Source organism: Ostrinia nubilalis, chromosome 22 (assembly GCF_963855985.1).
Source record: "Ostrinia nubilalis chromosome 22, ilOstNubi1.1, whole genome shotgun sequence".
Classification (NCBI taxonomy): Eukaryota; Metazoa; Arthropoda; class Insecta; order Lepidoptera; family Crambidae; genus Ostrinia; species Ostrinia nubilalis.
In genome coordinates this window covers 7533506-7560252 of record NC_087109.1, presented here as the reverse complement: position 1 = coordinate 7560252, position 26747 = coordinate 7533506, and the positions used below count along the sequence as shown (strand labels likewise).

The 26747-nt window shown below is 41.2% G+C and overlaps 2 protein-coding genes and 1 long non-coding RNA gene across 3 annotated transcripts; 1 reads left to right on the top strand and 2 right to left on the bottom strand.

The window, feature by feature from the left end:
* Nucleotides 1-727: 727 nt before the first annotated feature.
* Nucleotides 728-26345, bottom strand: LOC135082705 (far upstream element-binding protein 1). The gene is made up of 17 exons (XM_063977478.1): nt 25934-26345; nt 25521-25639; nt 24271-24425; nt 23044-23182; nt 22511-22664; nt 21895-22023; nt 21434-21601; nt 20764-20894; nt 18814-18889; nt 13711-13870; nt 12514-12674; nt 11668-11823; nt 10738-10870; nt 4925-5091; nt 1826-1900; nt 1271-1360; nt 728-853 (listed from the first exon to the last, which is right to left on the bottom strand). The coding sequence occupies exons 1-17, from the start codon at nt 26015-26017 to the stop codon at nt 743-745; spliced, it is 2208 nt and encodes a 735-aa protein (XP_063833548.1). The 5' UTR covers nt 26018-26345; the 3' UTR covers nt 728-742.
* LOC135082704 (putative nuclease HARBI1) lies at nt 14287-16057 on the top strand. Its single transcript, XM_063977477.1, has 5 exons — nt 14287-14809; nt 14880-15161; nt 15316-15703; nt 15784-15917; nt 16007-16057. Exons 1-4 carry the CDS (start codon nt 14555-14557, stop codon nt 15912-15914), a joined length of 1056 nt encoding a protein of 351 aa, XP_063833547.1. The 5' UTR covers nt 14287-14554; the 3' UTR covers nt 15915-15917; nt 16007-16057.
* Nucleotides 16718-18239, bottom strand: LOC135082706 (uncharacterized). The gene is made up of 3 exons (XR_010259458.1): nt 17710-18239; nt 17512-17621; nt 16718-17429 (listed from the first exon to the last, which is right to left on the bottom strand). It is a non-coding gene; the product is annotated as an uncharacterized LOC135082706 (long non-coding RNA).
* Nucleotides 26346-26747: the final 402 nt, after the last annotated feature.

Genomic DNA, 26747 nt, shown 5'->3' with positions numbered 1-26747 from the left:
TTACGATGTGATTCAAATGTACGAGAAAGTCCAGCAACCGCGTGATTATCACTGTCTGAAGTTCTGAACCACCCCTTAACCCTTGTAGGGTTGGTTGTCAGATCAGACTAGACCCTTAATCCCGAGAACAGGTTAAGGTATCTAGTAGATCTCTTCGTGTAACATCACATATTAAATGCAGTCAAAAGATACGGCCATTTTATAATGAAACAAAAAACAGCAAGGTAAGCGAACACAAAATTCGCGCAGCACAGTAAAAAAAATTAAATAAACAAAAACAGTGTTCAGCAAAATAATAGTAATCTTTTCTATCTGAAAAGAAAAAAAAGGAAAAAACATGTAAACAATCAACAGAGCAGTTTAAAGACGTGTTAGCCAATTACATAGTTTAACACTAAACTTCATATTATATCTGTAGGGACATTTAATTTTGTTTGGCTCTACAGTCGCTTATGGTGGAAGGTCTAAATCACTTACTTTTTGGGAATTTATACATACCATACATATCTTTAAAGGAGAATGAATTAATGATGACGTTGTAAAATGATGAATAATTTCGATACCCATACCTGAATTTTACATTTTAACAGATAAACAATTTTGAACCCAGGATCGCCAATTCGGATGCACATAACGGCATTATCTAACAGAATCGAACTCTTTTTAAAGCCTACATTAGGACATTGAAAAAAGGACTTTTCTACCCTCAACATAAAGTGTTTTCGTTCAATTTGCACATCGTCTATGCCCTTCGACTGACCTTCATCCTCATTTGCGCCTCAACCGCCTCGGCCTCCTTGAACTTGCCGATGGTCCGGTAGTAGTCGACCCACTGCGCGCTGTAGTCTGCGTCCTGTGTATCATGACCTCCTAAAGCAGCGGTATTCTAACCATTTCCAAGTGTACCTACGACCTAAGCTGAATTCTCTCCCCCCGTATGTATTGGCCAATGTAAATTGATCTCTGACTCACCGCGGTGAAGCAACATTTTGATGGCGCGCCTCTTTTTTTATTCAAATGCAGATTTTATTCAACATAGACGTGAAAAAAACACGAGTCATATCAACCTTCTTGTCATTGGATGTAATTATAAAATAGCTTGAGCTCGACTCACCGCGGTGGAAAAAAATTTGGCTGCCGCGACTCTATTCATTGAAATGCAACACAGACTATTTCATTTAACAGACATGAAACGCGAGCCAATTTCGACCTTATTGGTCTGACATTACCCACGAAAATAGCTCATCACGAAGAAGTCTCAATGACTGACCTTCGTCTTCATCTTCTGCTCAATGGCGTCAGCCTCGCTGAACATGCCGAGGGTTCGGAACAGCTGCGCCCACTGCGTGTAGTCGGTGCCCTGTGTGTTATAGCTTCTAAAGCAGCTTTCTAACCTTCTCAATCTTGAATGATCAATCAGGGAAACTTTTGCCCTAGTAACTCGACCCACCCATCAATTTTCATTGTAACTTCTCTTGTGGTTTCGTTGTATAAGCACTCAAACTAAAATCTCGTTTTAATTTCGTAACTTTTGTTATTCGATTAACAAACATGAAGCGCGCAACCATGATGAGTTCAACTGCAATTTCTCTCACTCGCACTAAAATTCTCGTATTTATTTTATTCGAAGTATAAACGAAACGCCAAAGAACAAGCGAGTAAGATTCGATCTATTTCATATCTATCAGCTTCGTGCAATAGCTATGGATACATGTGTGAAACGTAAATGAAACGCAAATGAGCAAACGGGTAAGAAACGCTTTGTACAATCGCTATTGACCCTCGCGGGGGTGCCCTAATACGGAACCCTGGTCCTAAGACTGACCTTCGTCTTCATCTGCTCGTCGCCGGCCTCGCCGCCGCCGGCGCCGTCGTCGTCCCACGCGTAGTCCACCAAGCCCTGTGGAGCATTTAGCTCCTAAAGCAGCGGTATCTGACCTTCAATCTTAATACCCTTATGGCCTATCAGGGATACTGATTACACTCTAATAGCAGTAGACGGCACAATGTAAATGTAACGCTAGGAGCATTTAGCTCCTAAAGCAGCGGTATCTGACCTTCAATCTTACACCCTTGTGGCCTATCAGGGATACTGATTACACTCTAATAGCAGTAGACGGCACAATGTAACGCTAGGAGCATTTATCTCCTAAAGCAGCGGTATCTGACCTTCAATCTTACATACACTCTTATGGCCTGTCAGGGATACTGATTACACTCTAATAGCAGTAGACGGCACAATGTAACGCTATGAGCATTTAGCTCCTAAAACAGCGATATCTGACCTTCAATCTTACACCCTTATCAGGCCTGGCTCACTCCGCGCGGTACATCCGATAATTACCTACAGCGAAGCGCCCCGCCGGCGGGTATTATATCAGTCGAGTGTCACGCGCGCGCCCGTCAGGACGCTGGCGTGCGTTGTAGTACCTAATTCTATGATCGAAGTATTATATTTAAAAATGGACATAATGAGAAAGAAATATTATTGTGCGGCGTTCGGGTGTTTAAATTCGAAAAGAAATCTACCGGATTTATCTTTTTTTTCGCTTCCCAAAGATGCTGAAAGGTATGTTGGCCATGTAGGTAATCAATAATTCTTAGGATAGTATAGGAACCTAACCTACCATGACTACTGCTCAGAATGCGTTCGTTCGTTTCAGCCAATTAATGACGTCCACTGCTGGACAAAGGCCTCTCCCAAGGTTTTCCATAATGAATGCGTACTTACCTACATACGTACCTCATTACAAATAAGTAGATTAATTATTTTTTTACTAGACACTACTAGACAGCAACCCTAACAGCGTAAGAAGAGTTCAGAGGCACGCGATAGAAAGAGACAAAACTTGTAGGTGAATAAAATTGTAGGTACGTAGTGCTGTGCGAGCTGAATTCCACTGTATCGCGTCGTAGCAAGACTCGCATTTATTTAAATCGTCTTGCGGAGTAATCCTTCTGTACCTGTACTATTACTTATTCTGTGCCCTTATGGCCTAACAGGGATACTGATTACTCTAATAGCAGTAGACGGCACAATGTAACGCTATGGGGAGCTGTAAGCTCCTAAAGCTGCGGTATCTGATCTTCAATCTTACACCCTTATGGCCTATCAGGGATACTGATTACACTCTAATAGCAGTAGACGGCACAATGTAACGCTATGTGGGGCATTTAGCTCCTAAAGCAGCGGTATCTGATCTTCAATCTTACACCCTTATGGCCTATCACGGATACTGATTACACTCTAATAGCAGTAGACGGCACAATGTAACGCTATGAGCATTTAGCTCCTAAAGCAGCGGTATCTGACCTTCAATCTTACACCCTTATGGCCTTTCAGGGATACTGATTACACTCTAATAGCAGTAGACGGCACAATGTAACGCTATGAGCATTTAGCTCCTAAAACAGCGGTATCTGACCTTCAATCTTACACCCTTATGGCCTATCAGGGATACTGATTACACTCTAATAGCAGTAGACGGCACAATGTAACGCTTTGTGGGGCATTTAGCTCCTAAAGCAGCGGTATCTGACCTTCAATCTTAGTACCCATAATAATCAGGGATATATCCTAACAGCAGTGGACGGTACATGAACTAAAGGCGGCGCAAAATCACGCCTTACGGAGCTGGTATCTGACCTTTATCTTACCCCTATCTTTTCAATTATAATACCCATATGGCTTATCAAGGATACAGATTACACCCTAACAGCAGTAGATGACATGAACTAAAGGCAGCACACTGTCAGTGTGGATAATTTTGGCTCCCAAAGCAGTGGTACTTTTGACCTTTTCAATAACCTATTTAGCCTATCAGGGACACTGAATACACCCTAACAGCAGTAGACGACAAAACATGTACTAAAGGCGGCATAAGGTCAGTCGGGCTTTTGACCTCAGCGTATATTTGACACACTTTCTTCGATTACTATACCAAATGTGAGAATTGTACACTAAAATTCTCATTTCATTTATGCGCTCTGGGACATTCGATGGCACATCACAGTCACACCTATTGTTTGTGGTATACATTTTACTATAACCAGCATTATCTCCTAAAATGGTGAAAAATGGTTAATGGTTACGCAGTAAAACCCTAGGTTTAGAACTCAGGTTAAGTGTTTGATCTTCGTGTTGATGCAAATACCTAATATCTAAAGTTGAGAGACATAGATTTACTAAAATCTGCTTTATAGCTCCTGAAAAATGGTTAGTGGCAGTAAAACCCTAGGTTCAAAACTCAGGTTAAGTGTCTGATCTTAGTGACAGATACAAAAATCGTATTAGTTTCACACAATAACTATCTTTATAGCTACTGAAAAATTGTTAGTGATCTAAAAACCATAGGTTCAAAACTTGTATCTGATTTTCCTGTCAATGGTATTTACAGATATCTACAGATAGATCGTATTAGTTACACTATAAATAAATTATAAATAGCTTTTATTGATCCTGAAAAATGGTTAGTGGTAGTAAAAAACTAGGTTCGGTTAAGTGACTAACCTTTGTATCTTCGAATCCAGCGCGCTGCTTTGGTCAAAAGCTGTCCTATCTAAAAGCTGTAGGACGCTGTTTTGTCTCTTGTAGGACAGCTGATCGTCACGGCATCTGTTGCACTTATGGGTGGGTCACCCAGGGCAACATCTGTAGGTGGGTAACCCAGGGCATCATCTATTGCTGGGTAGCCCAGGGCACCATATATTGCTGGGTAACCCAGGGCAACATCTGCGGGTGGTTAACCCAGGGCTACATCTGTGGATGGTACTCCAGGGCAACTTTTGGTGGGTAACCCAGGGTAACTTCTGTAAATGGGTAACCCAGGGTAACTTCTGTAAATGGGTAACCCAGAGTAACTTCTGTAAGTGGGTAACCCAGAGTAGCAACCTGTGAACGGGGTGACCTGTTTTGTGTACCAACCTTCATCTTCATCTGCGCCTCGATGGCTTCGGCCTCCTTGAGCTTGCCGATGCTGCGGTAGTACTCGGCCCACTGCGCGCTGTAGTCAGCCCCGCTCGGCGTGGGCGTGACGCTGCCGCCGCTGCCGCCGCCGCCGCCGGAGCCGGGGCCGCCGCTGCTGCCCATGTCTGCGAGGAGACAACGATGTTAGGCCGGCAATACACGGACAGCTCGAGCAATTAGTCAGTGATCAACATACACGGACCGCTCTTGCAGTCAAGAGTCAATAGCTTGAAGCTGCGCTGCCAGTGATAACTGCTCGAGCAGTTGGTATTAACTGCTCAACAAATCACAAGCGCGGGCGCCGTGGAATGAAGAAAGTGGGCGGAGGTAACTGCGCGAGAGCTGTCGACAGCTCGAGCAGTCAGTGTATGGCTGGCGACTGCTTGACCGCACGATGAAAATTCACCGTGCTGTCGACCGCCCGAATCAGTTGCAACTGCGTATGTGCGTCCATAGAACTCTGCAGTTCATTGTGCAGTCGCATCTTGAAGCTGTCGACCCTGACTGCTTCAAGCGGTCCGTGTATTGCCGGCCTTCGATGGAAGACAATACACAGTTGTCAACCCAGGGGACAGGGCTAGAGGAGACTACACGACATTAAGATAATAAAGTAAAGCGATCGGATTATTCGAACGTCAATCAACCGAAGTACAACGCCATCTACACATCTCGCAATATAGTTCGGTTATCCAAAAAAACCGGTTTTCCAAACACCCATGTTTATTTATTTATTTATTTTATAATCTGCTGGAAGGCTCACCGAAAGTTCAACGCGCCAACAAGTCCAATGTTTCCCATTTAGTTGGGGTATTCGACGTGCTTTTCTTTTTTACAGGGCTCAGTCGTCATAATTTGAACCTTATATTTACTTATTAGGTAGAAAACTGTAGCAATGAGGATCATTTCGATTTTTAGCTGTGAATGCAGATTTATAGGGCTAAGAAATCCTTAATACACAGTCCAAAAATTTTTGTTCTACGACAAAAATTGACGAAGTTATGGCCAAATTACTAAAAAAGTTCACTGACCGCCCGGCGCGGGGACGATGACGTCACTATATCCGATCCGAACGCTGCCGGCGTACTGCGTGGATAGAAAATATTTTTTTCTAGCCAAACTATCAGTTTTAGAGAAAAACTTGTAATGACATTTATTCATCAGAATAAAGTAAGCTATCAATAGGTAATTTTTAAAAATAGAAGTTGTGAAAAATATCGCAAAAAATCCATACGCTCATAAGATTCAATGGAACGCGGAGACGCGATTGGGGTCTCCGCGGTGGTATATTTGGCGATTTATTCAAATAAAGTGTTCATAAGTGTTGTTAGTCATATCTTCTTCCAAGTAAAATATAAAAATGTATAAGTATTAATTTATTTACTTCTAACAATAAGGTATAGCTGAGGCAGATACACTCTGCCTAGGCTACAAGCAAGAAATATCTATGAAGATCATTTCGATGTACACGCAATACCTACCTGTTATTTAGTTTTTCTGAGTTTAACCTACGTACCTACCTATCTATTCGCCGTTCCCATTAGCGGGCCAGCTGCTCCCTCCTGGAAATTATTTAATGTTAGCCTAGAAGCTGGGTATGACTCCCCCGCCCCCCTCCTCTCCCCAGGTCATAAACTGGGCATGACTTCCCCCTCGGCCAGAAGTTGGGTATGATTTGCCCCCCCCTCCCAGGCCAGAAACTGGGTATGACTTGACCCCCCCCCCCCCTCCCCCAGGCCAGAAGCTGGGTAAGGCTAGCCCCCCCCCCCCCCCCCCCCTAGGCCAGAACCAGAAACTGGTTATGACTTGAACCGAGCTGGGTATTACTTATCCCCCCCCTAGCCCCCCCCCCCCCCCCCGGGCCAGAAACTGGTTATTAGCACTCATATTATGTATTATTATGTTCAATACAAACAATCATAAAGTTACACTCACCCCAACCGCGTCTCCGCATTCCATCGAATCCTATGAAAATGTGGTCTTTGGACATAGCGATACTTATTTTTAAAATTTTTTACTTTTAAAAATTACTGGTCGATGGGTTACTTTATTTTGATGAATAAATGTTATTAAAAGTTTTTTTCTAAAACTGATAGTTTAGCTGGAAAAAAATATTTTCCATCCCAATTAGAGGTGGGCGCCGATATAAAATTGCCCGGCGGCGGCGCGCCGACTTTTTGACCTCGGCGGCGGCGGCGTCGGCGGCGTGACCTTGTTTGACCTTTGTTCATTACGTATTTTTTTTTAAATCTGCTTTTTGTCTGGGCTACTTTACTAGTAGATGTTATAGAGTATCGGACCAAATACAGAGTCCTGGGGTACTCCAGCTATGCAGCTAAAAAGAGAAGATTTTGTCACCGAGTTTGATTTAAAACTGTTTGTCACTGAGATAAGAATCCATCAGCAGGTAGTAGAAGTGTGCTAGAAGGTACTTTTTTATTTCAAAGAGTAATTCTTTATGATAAACCCAGCTGAAGCCGCAGCGAAAGCAGACGTACAGGATTCTTTCTTTTTCAAACATTGTACTGATTATGGTTGGTATGGTTTCTGCCAAAATTTATGGTCGGGTATACTATTATATATTACATTTGTCATACTTAGGCAAGGGAATAAACGAGCAAGAATGATAATTTTTACAATACAAATGTCATTAATTGAGCGATAAGAGAATTCGTTAGGCGACTTGCCAGCCTTATGGATAATTTCCAAAGTTAAGAGACTTGCGAGGTTCTTCTCACTCAGTGTGGTCATTGTCAAGACCATGGACTTCAGATGATCAGATCAAATGCAAGTGCTTTACGAGGGTCCATTTTGACTATTTCTTTAGCTTAGCCATCTCTCTTAGCGTTAGTTCTTTCGTTTCAGCCGAAAGACGTCCTGCGCCGCTCGCATCCAGGCACTTCCTGTGACCTTCCCCAAATCGTCGGTCCACCTAGTGGGAGGCCTACCCACGCTACGTCTTCCGGCTCGTTGGTTGGTTGCCACTCAAAAACTTTACTGCCCCAGCGGCCATCAGCTCTACGAGATATGTGGCCCGCCCACTGCCACTTGATTTTAGCGATTCTGTGGGCTATGTCAGTCACTTTGTCCTCCTGCGTCTTTCGTCCTCAATTAGCGTAGTAGGAATCAATCTTCTACTTTGAACTTGAGAAGGGTAAGCGGAAACATGGCGGTCAACCTCAGATAGTCAAGTACAAAGATATCCAGAAGCAGCATACGAAAAGATGCAAAATGAGCCCTCTCAAATCACAATGGGAAGGTTTGGCAGCACAGCACCTAGAATGGCGGGAGATTTTGTTGTGTAGAGGCGAGTCCGCGAATTCAACGAGCAACGCACAACTGAACTCGGCGGAAAACGCGATGATGTAAATCCCGTCCATCTGCCGCCATTCACTACAATTATGTTGGCGGCGGGTAATTACTCTCAATGTGCGAGGAGTTTGCCGCAAAGATCGGCTATGTAAGCCATCTTCGGGCGCACCAGCGCCGCTAAGACAGCTAAGTCGAAGTGGTCACCATGACTGAAATCGGTCGGATGAATCAGCATCATCAGTAGGAATCAAAGGCAGGCATAGCTGCAAGTCTCGGATCACGTCCAATGCTTGATCTTATTAATTTTTTTGATTGAATTGTGGATTTTTTGGATTATCCGTGTCAATGGGTTTAAATAAACCGGCTTGTCATGTAGCAAAGGTCTGAGATTTTTCTTGTCAGTTCGCACTCATGTATTACCGGACCTAATAAGCAGAGAACACTTTGAGGGAGGTACTTTGTTGCCTTCCAGAGGTTGTGGTTCCCATTTGAATTCCGAGACATATTTGCCAATCTCTGTGTGAGTGATTCGCTTAAAGTATATTCCAATAGTGTGGGTTATCTGCCAGACGAAGGCAGGGATTTTTTTCTTGACAGCAAGAGGGACCGGCGCCTCTCGCGATCAATTATTTACTAGACCAAGCAGTAACTTGAATAATGTACTTGATTAACTGTTAATATAGTTAGTATTAAGGTATTCAATCAATTATTAGTATATCAATGGCATTAAGTTCGCCTTGTGTACAATTTATATGGCATTAAAGAATAAATATTATAGTTAGTTCTTCTGTTATATGGTTTACTGATGGGTCAAAAATGGGCCCTAACGTAGGCTTTGGCGTGTATGGAGAGCAGCCGAAGCTTAGGCTATCTCAAAGTCTGGGTAAATTTGCCTCTACCTTTCAGAAGTCTACGCCATTATTGAATGTGTGGAAGATAACCTGCGAAAAAAATATGCCAACCACATAATTTACATTAACTAAGACAGTCAGGCCGCGCTGATGGCCTTAAACTCCAACTTAATCATCTCAAAGTTGGTAGAAAACTGCATGAGTCGACTGAATACCCTAGGAAAACGTAACAGAGTAACGCTGAGATGGGTTGCAGGTCACGCGGGAATCGTGGACAATGAAAATGCCGACGAACTGGCCAGAGCGGGAGCGGAGGGAACACAATATGGTCCAGAACCCTTTTGTGGCATTCTCAAAAGTCTCGCTCGAATGACCCTGGAGAACATCTATTTAAACAAATCCTTTTAGGCATGGTCAGACACGCTAGGATTAACTCATTCCAAAGCTCTTATAAAAGCTTATGACCGAAAATGCTCAAAGCAGATCATAGGACTGAGTAGGATCAAAATGCGCATCTCAGTTCGAGCCTTCACTGGACACAGCAGCTTAAACAAGCACTTGCCCACTATGGGACTGTCCGAATCAAGAACGTGCAGGATGTGCCAAGAGGCAGATGAAACGCCACTACACATTCTCACGGATTGCGGATCTTTGATGCGCAAGCGGAGCTTACACCTGGGCAAACACATCCTAAGCCCACAAGATATAAAACATATCGCCTCCCACAAGATATAAAACATATCGCCTCCCAAAAGATACTGCAATTCCTAATGGATGCAGGACTCGGAGGCGAACTGTAAGGAAAATAGCGGCGATCACAATAGATCGGTACCGGTCGCAGTGATACTAGGACTTTATTGAACTAGAATAGCCGCTGAACTCAATAAAAAAATAGTTCTTCTGCGTTTGAAACACAAATTAGTACAGTATAGGAGAGGAATAAATTTCAAATAGTTTGTACAGTATCAATATCGGCGCGCCGACAGCTGGTCGTCGGCGGCGGCGGCGTGAAAAAATTCGCGGCGGCGGCGGCGCGCCGGCGTGGCGCCCACCTCTAATCCCAATAGTACGCCGGCTGCGCTCGATTCGGATATAGTGACGTCACGCGGCCCTGCGTACGTTGACTTTTAGCGGCAAAAACGGCCTATGTTTATTACTTAATATCTTCGTAAGTAATGGTCCCATTTGCATAATTCAAAAAGATATATCTTTCTTATGTCTTAAAGATTAACGTAGATACTAGTTTTATTGCATTTTCTACAACAGTACTGATCCTCATTGACGTGAGTATAGTATAATCATATAAAATGTGTATTTCCACTACTGTGTGTATAACCTACCTCCTGTCATATCACACTGTGCAAGACCTGCTAAGGAAGTGACGAATACAATATTAGACCATTTTTGTGTAATAACAGTATAATTAAACTTATGGAAAAATCAGTGCAGGTATCACAGTTTCTGTTACTTCAGTTAGATATTAATGATCTAAAAATGTAATATCATAGACACTGCGAAATTATTTAGAGTATGAAGACGATTGTAACTTTTATAACTTAAAGACAATAACTATAAATTAAACAAGTAATTAATGTAATATTCGATAGCTACCTTGCTGCTGCTGCCGCTTGGCTTGCTGTTCAATAGCCTCCGCTTCGTTGTTGAGTCCTAACGAGCGGTAGTAGTCAATCCACTGCTGCGAGTAGTCCGGCTGCCCGGTCGCTGGGTTGATTTGCACTTGCTGCTGCGAATATACGATCTTCATTAGTTATGTCGAGTTCAAATTGCTTATTAATGAATATAATAGAAATGGCAGAAGAATCGGCCATTACAACTACTATAACATTGATATTGGACCCCAGTATCGCACATACCGTATCCATTTTTCACATCTAACAAAATGTGCAGTTTCAACTAGCAACTAGAAATGAATTACTGAGTAGAAATATGTATAAATATTTACATTATTGCTATCGGAATAAGAGGTCATAAGGTCTTAGTTATCACGTCACATCGCTACAGGTGCTGGTTTGATTTTAATATGTTGCATTATATAATTTTTAGTTGAATATATTTTTTGAATAGTCTTTAGACTTTAAATGAATGGGACCGTTTTGACATGTTCTTAGAGCAATATGATTAAGCGACAATAGCCGAACGGTGAAGGCCGACGGACTGGCCGACTTATAAAGGAACGCGGAATCGATCCCCGCCGCCATTGGAACCCACTCCATAAGTCGTGACACAAGCATAATATTTAGGTAACCATGAGAGCTTTAAAAAATAGCCCTGGTCAGTCCTGGATCTGTCAATAGGCCGTATAAGGAGCGGCAGCGTCCTAGGGGCGGCAGATTTCAGATGACGCTTACTCGATTTCAGAAGATAAAAGTTAAATAAAGATCCAACCCCAGCCTAGCCTACGGGCGGCAAAACTGTAAATCCGCCACTGGCCCTGGTGATTTCATACAGCGATTTGAAGTTATATTTTTAACTTTCCTCAACAATTCCTCCTTTTTTTCATAAATTAAAAGATGTAGTTACCTGTGACTGCGACTGAGCGCTCGGCTGGTGCCAGTGCGGGTTGTACCCCCAGGCCGCCGGGCCGCCGCCGCCGCCGCCGCCGCCGTAGTAGTCGCCGCCGCCGCCGCCGTTCCCGCCGCCGCCGTTGTTGGCGCCGTCTTGGATGAAGTTTATGGGCTGTTGACGAACACGTGGTTTAGGGTGATGGTCAACTTGGAATTATTAATTAATGGTGACGACTGCACAAAATGCGTATCAATTGTATTCCAGAAACTGCTGAATAGACTGCAATGATTTCCAGACCAGCATTCAGTTTAATGCATCCTTTATAAGGTCATCTTGTGAGTGGACTTTCCAGCCAGACTGCGATTGTATGTGTGGCTTTCATTCCAGAACCTTGCCTTGCCACGCACCCGTCAGTTTTGCGTGCTATAATGTACCCTTCCCATGCGTTGATATGCTTTACTAGCTCAGGAGCCATGCTTCATTAGCTCGCGCGTCATGACTTATTAACTCACGAGATATAGTATTTCTTTAGCTCGCGAGCTAGGTTCTTTAGTTCGCGAACTAACTTCATTAGCTCACGAACTAGCTCATTTAGTTCGCGAGCTAGCTACTAACTCACCATGCCGACTTTTCCCATGATGATACGCTTGCAGTGCTCCACCGCGTCGGGGTGCCCGCGGATGAAGAAAGTGCGGTTGTTAAGGTCGCGCGATATATCTTATTAGCTCACGCGTCATGACTTATTAGCTTGCGCGTCGTGACTTATTAGCTCGCGAACTAATTTCATTAGCTCACGAGCTAGCTCCTTTAGTTCGCGAGCTAGCTCCTACAGCTCGATGAGCTACAGATTGTCCAACTTACCATGCCGACTTTCTCCATGATGATGCGCTTGCAGTGCTCCACCGCATCAGGATGACCACGGATGAAGAAAGTGCGGTTATTGCGGTCCGCACCCGTCGCGCGCCTGTCCACCTCGCAGTGCGCGCCAGATTGCGCGTTGATCTGCTTTATTACTTCGCCGCCTGTGCAATATAGATAAGATCAGTATGAAGTATCGTAAGCCTTTTTTTAATTATTTAATTAACCTCCGATTGAAATACTTTTAAAAAATGACTATAGGCCTCTTTCACGATCTCCGAATAAATTTAAGTATTTCCTTAGTTAAGTTCAACGTAGTTACTAGAAGTATATTAGCGACAAAGTCTTGTCAGTGACATGGTTTCTCTGCTATTCGTGACTTTACTCAGAGATAGTGAACGAAGGCCCAGTAACAGTAGAAGTCAAATGCATTTGAGCGGCACTCAGTTCTGCCCTGATGCGACAGCGACACACATTCACCATAAAAGTTATAAGAGTATTTTCACGTTATTTATCGTGCGGTGAAACATCTTAGAGAAGAAATTAAGGACACCAAATAACCAAATGACATTTACCCCGGCCAATGATGAGTCCGCACTTGTTCCCACAGATAGTGAACGTGACCCGGATCTCCGGGTTTTCCTGCCACTGCTGGTAAATGCCGCGACCAACTATGACCGGATGACACAGGCAACTTACCCCGGCCAATGATGAGTCCGCACTTGTTCGTACAGATAGTGAATGTGACCCGGATCTCCGGGCATTCTTGCCACATGCCGCGACCAACTATGACCGGATGACACAGGCAACTTACCCCGGCCATTGATGAGTCCGCACTTGTTCGTACAGATAGTGAATGTGACCCGGATCTCCGGGCATTCTTGCCACATGCCGCGACCAACTATGACCGGATGACACAGGCAACTTACCCCGGCCAATGATGAGTCCGCACTTGTTTCCACAGATAGTGAACGTGACCCGGATCTCCGGGCATTCTCGGCACTGCTGGTAAATGCCGCGACTAACTATGACCGGATGACACAGGCAACTTACCCCGGCCAATGATGAGTCCGCACTTGTTCCCACAGATAGTGAACGTGACCCGGATCTCCGGGCATTCTTGCCACTGCTGATAGTCGCCGCGGTCGCCGTTCCTTTGTCCGCGACTGACAATGACCGGATGACACAAGAGTAACTTACCCCGGCCAATGATGAGTCCGCACTTGTTCCCACAGATAGTGAACGTGACCCGGATCTCCGGGTTCTCCTGCCACTGCTGGTAGTCGCCGCGGTCGCCGTTCCTTTGTCCGCCGCGACCGCCACCGCGGCCGCCGCTTTGTCTCACTTCTTGTTCTCGCCTCTGTGTTATAATAAATATTGTAAAACTTTACGATTTTCAAAAATTTACAAATAGTGCACAGCTGTTAACATGGTCTTAAGATTCCCCGCAGATTACAGACTTTCATGTTCGTTTTCATTATTAATCCCTAATTTTTAAGTGATCCCTATGGTAACATGTAACAGGAATTCTGTTTTCATAGGGGTCACTTAAAATTAAGGATTGATGATGAAAACGGGCATTAGTCGTTGTTGGGAACCCAACAACGCGCGGGAGGAGACGTGCGGGCGGCGTACAATGACTAACGTCACCTCGGGCCGACAGCGTCATCATCGGCTGCGCTCGGGTCAGACACTCGCCTTTGGACACCACCGTCGACGCACGATTACCGCGTAGTCTTAGATATTTTTTATACAGTCCACTATTTTATTTATACTAATACGGTCTTATTCATAATCATTTTTCACATTTTATCAAATGCTTATTAGAGGTTTATAAAACGTTTGATAAAAATTGTTATTCATAATCGTCATTTAGCGCTAAAATCCTCTTATAACTGTGTGATAAGTTATCGAGAGCTCGGGCCTTGTTTAAAGCTCTAATAAACCTATTTTAACCTAACTTTTATAAATGTCATTTCATATGAATGTCACTTCGTTGGTTTATTTATTCAAAATATCCTTGCTGTGATCCTTGCTTGTGAAAATGAATGCTATAAATGCAATTGTGCATTTAGCCAATAATGCCGACCCAGCGCGACGTAGAAAGCTCTACCGCCAACGAAGCAACCCATTCGATTTGCGGGACCTAAATTTTAAAATAAAATATAGGTTCAATAAGGACACAGTGCGCACCATCATAGATTTGGTGGAAGATGATCTGGTTCAGAGCGCTAGAGGTGGTGGCACGTGTCCTGAACTGCAAGTTTTAGTGGCCATAAGATGTTGGGGACGTCGTGAGGTAAGCACAAAAAAGTGTTTTATTTTATCCCTTTGTCGTGGCTGCTATAATTATTTTCATACATTTTCAGGTACAAGATGATGCTGGTGACCTCCATGGCCTAAGTCAGCCGACAGTGAGCCGGATATGCGCCAGAGTCGCGCATGCAATCGCGAATAAGGCAAATTCCTTCATCAAAATGCCTATCACTATAGGAGAGCAGGAAAGAATTAGTGCCAAATTTAGAGCAATTAAAAATTTTCCTGGGGTGATAGGAGCCATAGATTGCACCCACATTAAAATTAAAAAAACCGGAGGTGACATGGCCCAGTACTATATTAATAGAAAAGGCTATTATTCCCTGAATGTTCAGGTAAAATATATTTTGATTTTATACAGTTTACAACAGAGAAAGATTTGTTTTAATAATGTCTATAATTTTTACTTTGTATGATCTAAATTTTAGCAACATTCAACACTATATTATTGGATGGATTACCTACAGGATACTGTTTTTTTTATTTTAGGTTGTCTGTGATGCTGACCTCAAAATAATGGATATAGTGGCTAGATGGCGAGGCAGTACACATGACAGTCGAATTTTTATGGAGAGCAATATAAAACAACGATTTGAGGATAGGCAGTTTAGAGGACGCCTTATTGGCGATTCGGGCTACCCTCTTCTGCCATATCTATTTACACCTATTTTAAGGCCTAGTCGTCCAGAAGAAGAAGCATACAATAATGCTCACATCTCAACTAGGAACACTGTTGAAAGGTGTTTTGGGGTGTGGAAGCAGCGGTTCCAATGCCTACTCCATGGCTTACCAGTAAGCCTCCAAAATGGAAAAGCTGTGATCATAGCATTGGCTGTATTACATAATATAGCCATTGATATGAATGACACATTGTTAGGTAAATGTTATCAATTTGACTGTACATAAGGAATACAAATCTTTATGACAAAATGTTGACAAATTCATAATATTTTTCAGAACAACATATGGAGCAGGTCCCTGTAACTCCGCAACTTTCGACGGAGAACAGTGTTCACGACAACCGACCTTCATTGTTGAGGCGTAGGTCGCAGTTGATACTACAAAATTTTATAAATCAACATTTTTGAATGGTACTAAAATACATTTTGATAAATTCCAACGATTTACTTTTATGTAATGTCATTTGAGTTCATGAAAATGTTGTATTTTAATTTTTCAGATACTGTTCCTGGCATCTTAATGAAAATAAAAAGAATATTTGATTGAAAAATACCTGTATTTCAATTTTCAGTCCAATTTGTTACTATCACAAAAACAAAACCTGTAGTTCTCTTTAAAAAAGCAATTATTCTGCAAAAATTCAAAACAAATTACTTTATATCACTAATTTAAGTACAATTAGTTTCAACAAACTTACTTATTAAAAATCACAGTTCAATTCTTTAAAACAAAGAAATTGCTTAAGTATAAACGTTTCTATTCGGAGGTTATCAACCTTCTACATTTAAAACAAAATAACCATAATTTACACTATTATTATAAAGGCGAATGTTTGTGACTAGGCATATGTGTATTTACTTTATATCACTAATTTAAGTACAATTATTAAACTTACTTACTAAAAATCACAGTTCAATTCTTATAAACAAATAAATTGCTAAAACAGATAGATTATATAGTCTCGAATAACATATAGGCTTCTTTTTATCCTGGAAAAATGCACAGATCCTGTAGGTTACAGAAATAGTAGTCTACGCAGGCGGAGTCGTGGGCAACAGCTAGTTAATAGTAATCTCAAACTCTTATTAAGTTATGACTAGTAAACATATTCATAGCCGTCTAAATATATTGCAGAAACACAATCAAAATGCGGATTGGAACTGCATAAAATACAAATTAAAAACAAACAGAAGTAAGGGAGGAACTAACTTATTATTTAGAATCTGTTAGTACTTGAAAAACTTTAACATCAAAAGACTTATTATTCTTTATTAATGTGAGTGTAATATTTAAGTTTTTCCTGTAATAATTGATGCTCAAGATCCAAGTTTCTCCCTTTCTTCCGTTCGTTTTCCATTTGAACTTCATGCAGTTCAATCCGGCATTTTGATTCTGTTTCTGCAATTTCGGAAATCCTAACTTTGCTTAAATCAATTAAGCCTTCTTTGTTTAACAGTTTCCTTTTTTTTTTGATTGCTGGTGCTTTAAAATTAGGTTTTGCTTTATTTTCTTTTGCCTCTACTTTTTTATTTTCTTTATCTTCCAATATGCCTCTAGTAGTACAAGCATGTGTATCTTCTATTTCTTCATCAAGTACCACCAATTCATATTGGATTTCTTCATTATTTATCAATTCCTGATCTTGCGTATTTTGAGTTGATTCCTCCTCTTGAATGTTAATTAATTCACTTTTATTTGAGTCCGAGTCAAATCTGTTAACATCGACTACAAATTCATTGGGCAACCAAGATGCTATATCATCAGCCCTATCGTCAGGCACTGATAATGGTGGACCACCGCCAGTTTTAATTTGAGCCTGCCTAGCAATGGTCTTGTCTTTCTTCGCACTGATTTTTATGAGGCTCCATTGCGATTTTAACTGGGTAATGGAGCGGTTCATACCAGCGCACATTGAATTAAACCTGAAAAAGAAATGACAGGATTTTGAATTACAGGTAAAGGCAAAATTTTATATTGAAGGCAGAAATCAAAAGATGTACCAACGTTGTTTGTAAATCAGCCCAAGCCGCAACCTTCCGTTTATTCGTGTTAGTGTCTGTATTTTTATTTTCGATTGCATTTACTCTTTCTTTCACCAACTCTTTCAGCAAATACTGAAAAGCAAACACTAGGCGTCAAACATAAATAAAACCATGCTACAAAAATTAGTAGGCACTTTATCAGGCTAAAAATAAGTACTACCTTATCTTCCTCCAACCAGTTTTCTGATCGTTGCCTTTTAGGCGGTCTGTTCTCCTTCGTCATGGACATAATTAGTATCCGATGTAACTAGCCGGGTCGTCGTAAGAGCTTATTGCAGAGTACAGGGTAAGAGGTACAGAATCCAGAACATACAATCCCAAGTTTTATAAAAGTTTGATAAAACTTGGGAGTTGATCGAAAAAAACCGAAAACTTTATTAAATTTTCGTGCCAAATGTCAATGTCAGTAAGTAAAACGTCACAGCTGCCAATTTTTTGTTTTTTTTTTCTGCGATTTGTCTATGATTTTACATGGTCCATCAAGTTAAATCACCAAAAAAGCTGTTTTCGTTCATTCTTTTTGTATAGTCTGTGGAAAGAAAATATTAAACTCTGTTTTAGCTATCAAAGGTTTGTAAACGATTATGAATAACGTTTTTTATCAGAGGTTTATAAGAGTGTTTTAAGCCTATCAAACGTTTTAGCTAATGTAGGTTTTAAACCTATATTAGCATTTTATTATGAATAAGACCGATATTCGTTACCTACCCTAACAGTCGTTTTTTTTTAAAGATAGTTGTCATTTGTTTTTGCATTAATCTATATGAATAAAAATGAATTGATGTTCGTTAATCTGATTAAAACTCGAGAACGGCTGGGCCGATTGAGCTGATTTTGGTTTTAAAATATTTGTCGTAGTCCAGGGTAGGTCTAAACGGCGAGCAAATACGCGCGCGATATTGTTTTTCTGTGACAGACAAAATTCCGCGCGGGCGAAGCCGCGGGCGGAAAGCTAGTTACTAATAGTCCCGTTAGCCCCTCGTACTTAGCTAAACGCTTGTGTCACGAGTGGGCTCACCACAATAGTCGAGCGTGACTGGGGTTCGAACTCGCGTTCTTCGGATGACGAGTCGGCCAGTTCGACCCCTTCACCATTCGGCTATCGTGGCTTCATATGTATGAAAGTGCGCACATTACAACGATTAAGTATCGACCGATTTCTCATTCAAATTAGCTGTCATAGATATCCGACAGTTTGGGTTGTTAACTATAGTTCGATGAGTCTGTAGTCTGCGGAAACTTAAGATTTAAAAAAAATACTCACATTTACACTAGATATCAAATCTTCGATCATCTGTCTCGCTTGTTCAACTTGGTGGGGCTTGCCTTGTAGGTAACATCTAAAAACATACATAATACATAATGGTCTACTCTAAATTGTCTCTTGAAGTGCATTAAAGCACTAAGACCTGCTTCTTGATGTTAAACAGTCGAGAGCACATCGAACTACCACGAAATGCCAAACTGCAATTGATTTTAAACCTTATAGAAAAGATATAAAGATCAAAATTAATTGGCAAATACTGTCATTATTTTTGTGGTAGCTATCTGCTATCGACTATACATCTAAACAGTACCTATAGCATGAACAACTTTCGTCTTCGAATCGTTTGCGTATTCGATAAAATTCGATACTCAATCTTCGAATTAAACGCTAACGCTAACGCTTCGAATTAAATTTTGATTCTCAAAATAAGTTTCTTGCAACCACATCTCATACTAAGTTCACTTTACGACACGTTCACGAGGGCGCTGTTGTAGTTTTCTTACTAAATCTTTTGATGGCGATTCGAGTACGCAAACGATTTGAACTCGGAAAGTTTTTTGTGCTAGCCGTACTGTAGGCCTAAGATGCGCACCGCGATAAGCGGTTATCACGCCATTTTATCGATTTTGCCCATACATTTTGACGTCGATAAAAGTTATCACCGCGCGCATCTTAGGCCTACTGGTTACGGTGAGTATAGACTCGAACATTTCTATGTAATGTAACGTTCTTACGAATGGTAAAGTGAAATGGTGACACTAGAACATTTCATAGAGCGGCTCGTTGTTCTGTTATAGTTGTTGCAATTCACGAAGGCGAGTGAGCTTTACACGGTTCGATTTTTAAGTTTTGATGGACATTACACTATCGTTATGTGCATGTACACGTAATAACAAGAAAAGCTCGCTCGCCTTCGTGAGTTGAAAGAACTATACAAGTACATGCTAGTCCAGGGGTACCCAAACTTATTTGAGATGCGCCACCTTTCGATCATATAAAAAATTCCACGCCCCCCTCCCCCAGTCAAGATTATTTACTGGTCGTACCGAGCAGTCTGGAATGCATTCTCTAAGGCCGTTTGTAGACATCCGTTTTTTCACCGGACGACGGACCGTCAAAAAACTGATATCCTTTGGCCGTTTGTAGACATCCGTTTTTTCACCGGACGACGGACCGTCAAAAAACGGATATCCTTTGTTTGCTGTCAATTTTCTCGCCGGACCTATGTCCGATGCATGTGCACACGTTCATTATAAACCATACGCCACCGCTAAATTCGGTGAAAAAATCGGGCCGTTGCCGTTGTCCGGTCAAAAAAACGGATGTTTACAAGCGGCCTCTGTTTGCTGTTAAAAAATCGGCCCGATTTTTTCACCGGATTTAGCGGTGGCGTATGATTTATAATGAACGTGTGCACATGCATCGGACATAGGTCCGGCGAGAAAATTAACAGCAAACAAAGGATATCAGTTTTTTGACGGTCCGTCGTCCGGTGAAAAAACGGATGTCTACAAACGGCCTAAGCCAGTCTATTTCAACCTGTGGGTCGCGACCCCCTGGGGCGGCGCGAAGCCTCTATAGGGGGGGTCGCAGGTCGTAAAAACTACTTCAGTAAAAAAATCTTATAAAGACATATTAATCCGAAATCTAATTATGCAAATGTTGTATGGATTGAAGTATTCGGTCCCTACAAACATCTTTGCAACATTATAAAATGCATGAAAAAAAGCGAAAATGCAAAAATTTTTTCATACTAGGGGGGTCTTGTCATGAAAAAGGTTGAAAAACACTGCTCTAAGCGGTCGCAGGTATTTTTATACTTAAGTACACAGATGGCCCGCGCCCCCCTTTAAAGGTCTTTGCGCCTCCCCTTGAGGGGCGCGCCCCCCACTTTGGGAACCAATGCTCTAGTCTATACTCATCTTCATATGTACGAGGCAGCCTTACCTTTTGTCGCCGGGTCCGTCGTCCCTCTCTTGGTGGAACTGGACTCTGCAGCCCGTCTCCGCTTGGATCTTCTTGATCATGTCTCCGCCGCGTCCAATGACCACGCCCACCGCTATTTTGGGAACCAGTACCTGTTGAAATATTTTTTTATGTTAATGTATGGTCCATTTTATTAACCGACTTCATTCTATTACATACATTTAATCTAATAAAAGATTCTAAAAACAAACATTTCCACGAATTTTTTATTGTAACATTTCAAACGGTTTTTCTGAAGTTCGTAATTTGGACGATTTTATGATATTCGTCTTAACCAGCGAAACGTAACGTCAACTGCCCAATCTAAAAGCTTGTCTCCGACGATTATTATTTGTCTGCATGTCTTTGTCCGCCAATAGTTCGTGTACCAGTTGTTTTGTCTATATTCCACGTAAAGTCCGGTCGACAAGCATATAGAATTTCGTCCAATGACCCCAAGCTACCCATCCTTATCGCTCGCGCGTAATTATATTGCTGTCGCGACTGTGCGACGGGCGGTCGCAGTAAGCGTGCGAGCGCGACAGCAATATAAGGTAGCACGGGGTCATCACTGGACGTCAATCTTCATACTGTGACCGGACACATAAATACAAAATATGCCTACCAAGAGCCCTGTTTTTTCGTAACTCACCTCAGTGGAGTTAGTAGCGAGCCCGTTGCCTGGATCGGAGCCATAGTCGTCGTACTGCGACCGCGGCCCGCCGCCCGGCTGCATGTCTTTGTCCGCCAATAGTTCGTGTACCAGTTGCTTTGCGTGCTCCACTTTGGCCGGGTCACCGGATATGCGGAGAGGCTTCTCCTGTGGGAAAGGACCACTATCAACTACTGTCATAGACAATGTGCTTGAAGTCTGTTGCAAGAGAAATTGTCTATTTAAAAAAATAAAAGCCGAGTAACTCTATGAGCAATTAAGTTGTTTAGTCCCTCTACATTTTGGTCCTTCGAGCCGGATATTAACCGGTGATCTATGGATTAATAAATTCTTGGACATCTAGAATCAAACTAAGGAAAGCTTGTACTATAGGTACCAGACAACAGACATTTCCTGTAAATTCGTTAAGTAAAAAGAAAAAAGAAGATTAGAAAACTTACATATTCAGTGTTGGGTCCATCTTGTATAACCACCATCTTGGCTCCAGACTGCTCCTGTAGTTGCTTGATGGTTTTCCCGTTCTTGCCAATGATGAGACCCACTTTAGGTCCCGGAAGCATGATTTCCTCCTGCTATAGTGAATGACAATATAGTTCTTGACAGAAATAAAAAAAGCCGATTTATCATGTCACCTACACTACACTCGCCAACTTCACTTCTCCACATCGGTCGTTTTTTCTATGACAATAGAAACTTGCTGACCTTTATATTGGTCATTATTCTTTAGACTTGTTAATTCCAAAATAAGTGTACTACTAGTCGTGTGGTTCCAGGCCCAGTCAAGTAAAATAAGACCACCACATTTTTTTCCTATTTGCACTTTGGCAAGTGAAAAATATTTGCACTCCTCCTGTAGTGGAGACTAAATGACCTGTTGAGGTAGGTTACGAGTGGCGATATAATCCTATCGATGATTTTAGACGACAGATGTAAGAAAATCGATAAAATGTCTAGATAAGATATCGTAACGGGTTATTTAATTTCACTACAAGAGCATGACCCTCTCTAATTTACGATTAAAATGGTCGATTTGGTGTTAATGATGACGATACTCACAGTGGTTCCAAGACCGCCGCCGCCCCTCGGTGGAGGCGCCATGCCGCCGCCGCCGTTGCCGAAGCCGCCGCCGCCGCCGCCGCCGCCCGGGCTATCCTGGTGCTGAGGAGCGTTCTCCCGCCCCCGATGATTCACTATTTGGTTCACTAACTCCCTGGATGATAGGCTGTGAGTTAGTTGGGCGTCCAGACTAGATAATGCAAACGCTTCGGCCATCTCCCAACGCTTGTCCCAAAGTTGGTGTCAATATGACTAAATCCTCACGTTGGACGAGTGGGGTTGAGACCAACGTGTGCAGCCGGCATAAGTAGTGTGCTGATATAGTCTTACAATTTAAAACATGCAACCTTACTTTACAAATGTATGTTCTGGTGTTTTACAACCAACATTTTAGAATAATATCACAATAGAATGTAATGCTTTCGCCTTTTTGCTTTGCTATGATATGAATATAAGACATAACATAAGACATAGCAAATAAGACACTTGAAATATTTTAAATAATATAAAGACTTATGGATAGATACACTTACTTGGCTCGCTGTATAGCTTCCCTAGAACCGGTGAGTGTGCAGACTCTGTCCGGCTGGCCACCGGAGTCCGGTGCCATCTGTATCTTGCAGCCCGAATCAGCTTGCAATCGTGTAATTTGTTCACCTCCACGTCCAATGACTACAAACAATCACTCCGGAAGTTATTAAACATTCTTTTGCACAAACATAAAGACATACATGTCCGATTAAATATATCAAAGCGCTACTCACAATAAATGAAATTAACGAAAATAAAATTACAGGAATAGCCAAAGTAATCAACTCTGAATAACTTATCATAATGATACGAAACATAACTTTTTAATGTAATAATGGTTACGTAACATAATATGGCTGATAATGTGGGACGAAAATTATACATTAAACACTGACTAAACAGTAATGGTAAATACTTACCATCATTCATTCAGCGAGTGTGAATGGAAAAACATTATGTGGCATAAGAAACTATTTTACAATGAACAGCTGATCGGTTAACGGGAGCTCTGGCATAAATCAAAATGATTATAAGTAATGTCATCAACTATACTTCGGTTGAAGTATGTCTTGTACTTATTAAGTGAAATTCGCAATATACTGTAAGCAAACTAGATGTATGGCTCTAAAATTGTATTTGGCAATAATTTATCTATGTGAATATTAGCGTTAACCTTGTGCTAAGAACTAGTAAAAAATTCTACTCTCTATTCTAATTCCGTCTATACTAATATAAATGCTAAATATTATGCGGATAGATGGATGGATATTTGTAACCTATTCCTAACGTATAAACAACTGGGTATCATGAAATTTTACAATGTTATAGCTTATACATAACTATAGCAGATAATGCTATAAAAATCTTCCTGGGCGAAGCCATGGCCATCAGCAAAGCCAAGCCCTACTACCTCTATTTAATAATTGAGAACTTGAGACACTATTACGCAGTTTTAACAAAACCATCATAAAGCCTGGTCCGTGAGCACGTAGAATCGCATCCAATGACCCCAAGCTGCCCATCCTTGTCGCTCGCACGTAATTATGTTGCTGTCGCGCTCGCACACTCACTACGGGCGCGCGTCGCACAGTCGCGACAGCAATATAATTACGCGCGAGCGATAAGGATGGGTAGCTTGGGGTCATTGGACGGGATTCTACGTGCTCACGGACCAGGCTTTAGTTAACGTAATTTAAAATTCTAGCTCGATAGATTAAGAAGCCACTTACTTAGGCCAACCATTTTGTCCGGAACCCTGATGTATTCGTTGAGCGCTTGATCGGGGGCCATGGGGGGTGGTGGGGGCGCCGGCGCGTTGCCGCCACTCGACGCCGCGATACGCGCCGCTGCCGCCGCCGCCGCCGCTGCCGCTGCCGCTGTAGCACTGAAGGCAAGCGTGGGAATTACTTTTATGTAGAGGTGCCATCCTTCTAGGTTCCCCGGAATTGTTTTGAACACACAATCTGGTATTATTTAATTAAGGCTACACTATAAACTTGTATTGTTTTCAATGTTTTTTTTTTCCATTTAATTGTGTATGTCTTGTTAGCTGTCCTTTAATAAAATAAAAAAAATAAAAAATAAAATTATTAGTCAGAAAACTAGGAAATCTGATTGGTTATTCAAAATACTTCCCTGCTTCGCTTTACCAGGCCTATGCGAGCATGTAGGGTTTAATTTGTAGTCACGAGTTCAAAAATAATCGTAAGCCATCATCCAAAGATGCTACTAATGCGAGACATGCCACAACCAACCAACTTTTTACTGTTATAAGCTTAAAAAACTTATTGACATGTAAGTTCTGGGCTCCAAAATCCGGGGTTTCCATGCAGCTTGTTCTAGTTGCCAAATTTTAGAGATGGCCCTACTTTTAGGCTAAGTTCAGATGGTCGCGCATCTGGGCACATAAATTCTTAATTATGCACAGGAGGAGATTCAAGGATTCATTAGGCTTGTGCATTGTGCCTCTGTTCCGAACTAGCTATGACATACTTATAATACAAAACAAGCTCAGGTCAAGTGTCTATGTTATGAAAGTATAAAATGCTTCATTGACTATACATACAACGCCCTTGACTTCATTAAATTAGATGTTAGTAGCTTTTTCTTTAATATCATAAACCAGTCTGACATAGATGCACAATAAATATAAATTCTTATTAAAAATGTTATACAAATATCTTATTAGGTTTTCCTATGAAACATTTCAACAATAATTCACTATCAAATTATTGTGAAACAATATTGTGACACATCAAAAATTTTTCAATGACTATTAATTAAAGTGCATTATAGTCCTATTATTAAAGCTTTTTTTAAACTTTTACAGCTGATGTTACAAAAATACCACAACACACACTGTGGTGTTTTACATAGCAGTTTATGTGGTATTTTCTAAGTAAAATGTAGTGTCATGTTCTGTTTAATGTACATGAAATGTATTGTTGTATCAAAGATACCATGATTATTATGGTCTTACCTCATTGCTGGTTGTTGTTGTTGTTGTGGTTGTTGAAAAGAATCTGAGGCTGATTTCTTTGCACTTGGTTCTGATCCTTCCTCTAGAGGCCGTTTAGTACTGCTGATTTTTGCTGCAACCTACAACAAAAACACATTATTAATACTACGCAAACATTTCATCAAAAATTCACGCGCCAATCAAGCAAAACAGGTTCAGAATCAATTTCCATGGAAATGGCCCGCTTTTACTAACCCGTGTAGGTTATACCAAAAAAAACGTCGTAAATTAACGAAATATCAACTTTACTAACCAATGACAGCGAGTTCACTATCAACATTAATAAATTTATGAAAACGGGTGTCTCTAAAATAGCAATAACGGTAAAATAAAGACGGTGGTGGCAAGCAAACGATTATGCATACAAAGCTTACCAATTTCGCACGCTGAAGAGCATCCACATATCCCGCCGTTTGACTATTATTTTGAAGCGTAGCCATAGAAGGATAGTCACTCATTTTTGAATTAAAGCAGACATCAATGTTTAAATACGACAGCCATGAAAACGGATCAAAAGATCCAAAAAATTCACGGTTTGCCTCGCAACTTTGATGGCGAAAAGACGCTGTCCATAGACAATAGTTTTGTAGTTTTTTTTGCAAAATACTATGTTCTTTCACTTTTACAAAAATTAATTATCACCGTATACATAAATATATAAAAGTTACAAACCAGGTATTAAATCAATAATTCCATACATTTTGAAACCTCACGACACTTGAAAATATCGAAATTATCCATTTATTTTAAAATTTCTAGAGAAAAGTGGATTTTGACAGTTGTCTATTACTATTGCGTTTTGTTTCTTCTTCACCTTTCCATTCCACAGCTAGTAAAAAGTATTTTAGCGCTAGGTGGCGTAACTAGCGCTCAATTATTTTTTCTTTACGTTTTCAAAAACTTTTGTATAATAGGTAACTTAACATCCTATGTTTTATTGTACCTGAGGTTTCAATACTATCTTTAATATCAAACAAGGTTTTGCCCGCGACTTCACCAGTCCGCGTGAATTACGTTTTGTCATAAAAAGTTCATTTTTCGGGTTTATGTGCCTATGACAACAACTCACAAGGGTATTTCGCCGAAACAGTAAATTTTCTGTGTCCAGGCAGGCGAACACATGTTTTTTTATATTTATATGTATAAAACTATTTTTATGGGAAAGTTAATCAAAAGTTTTATTTGTTT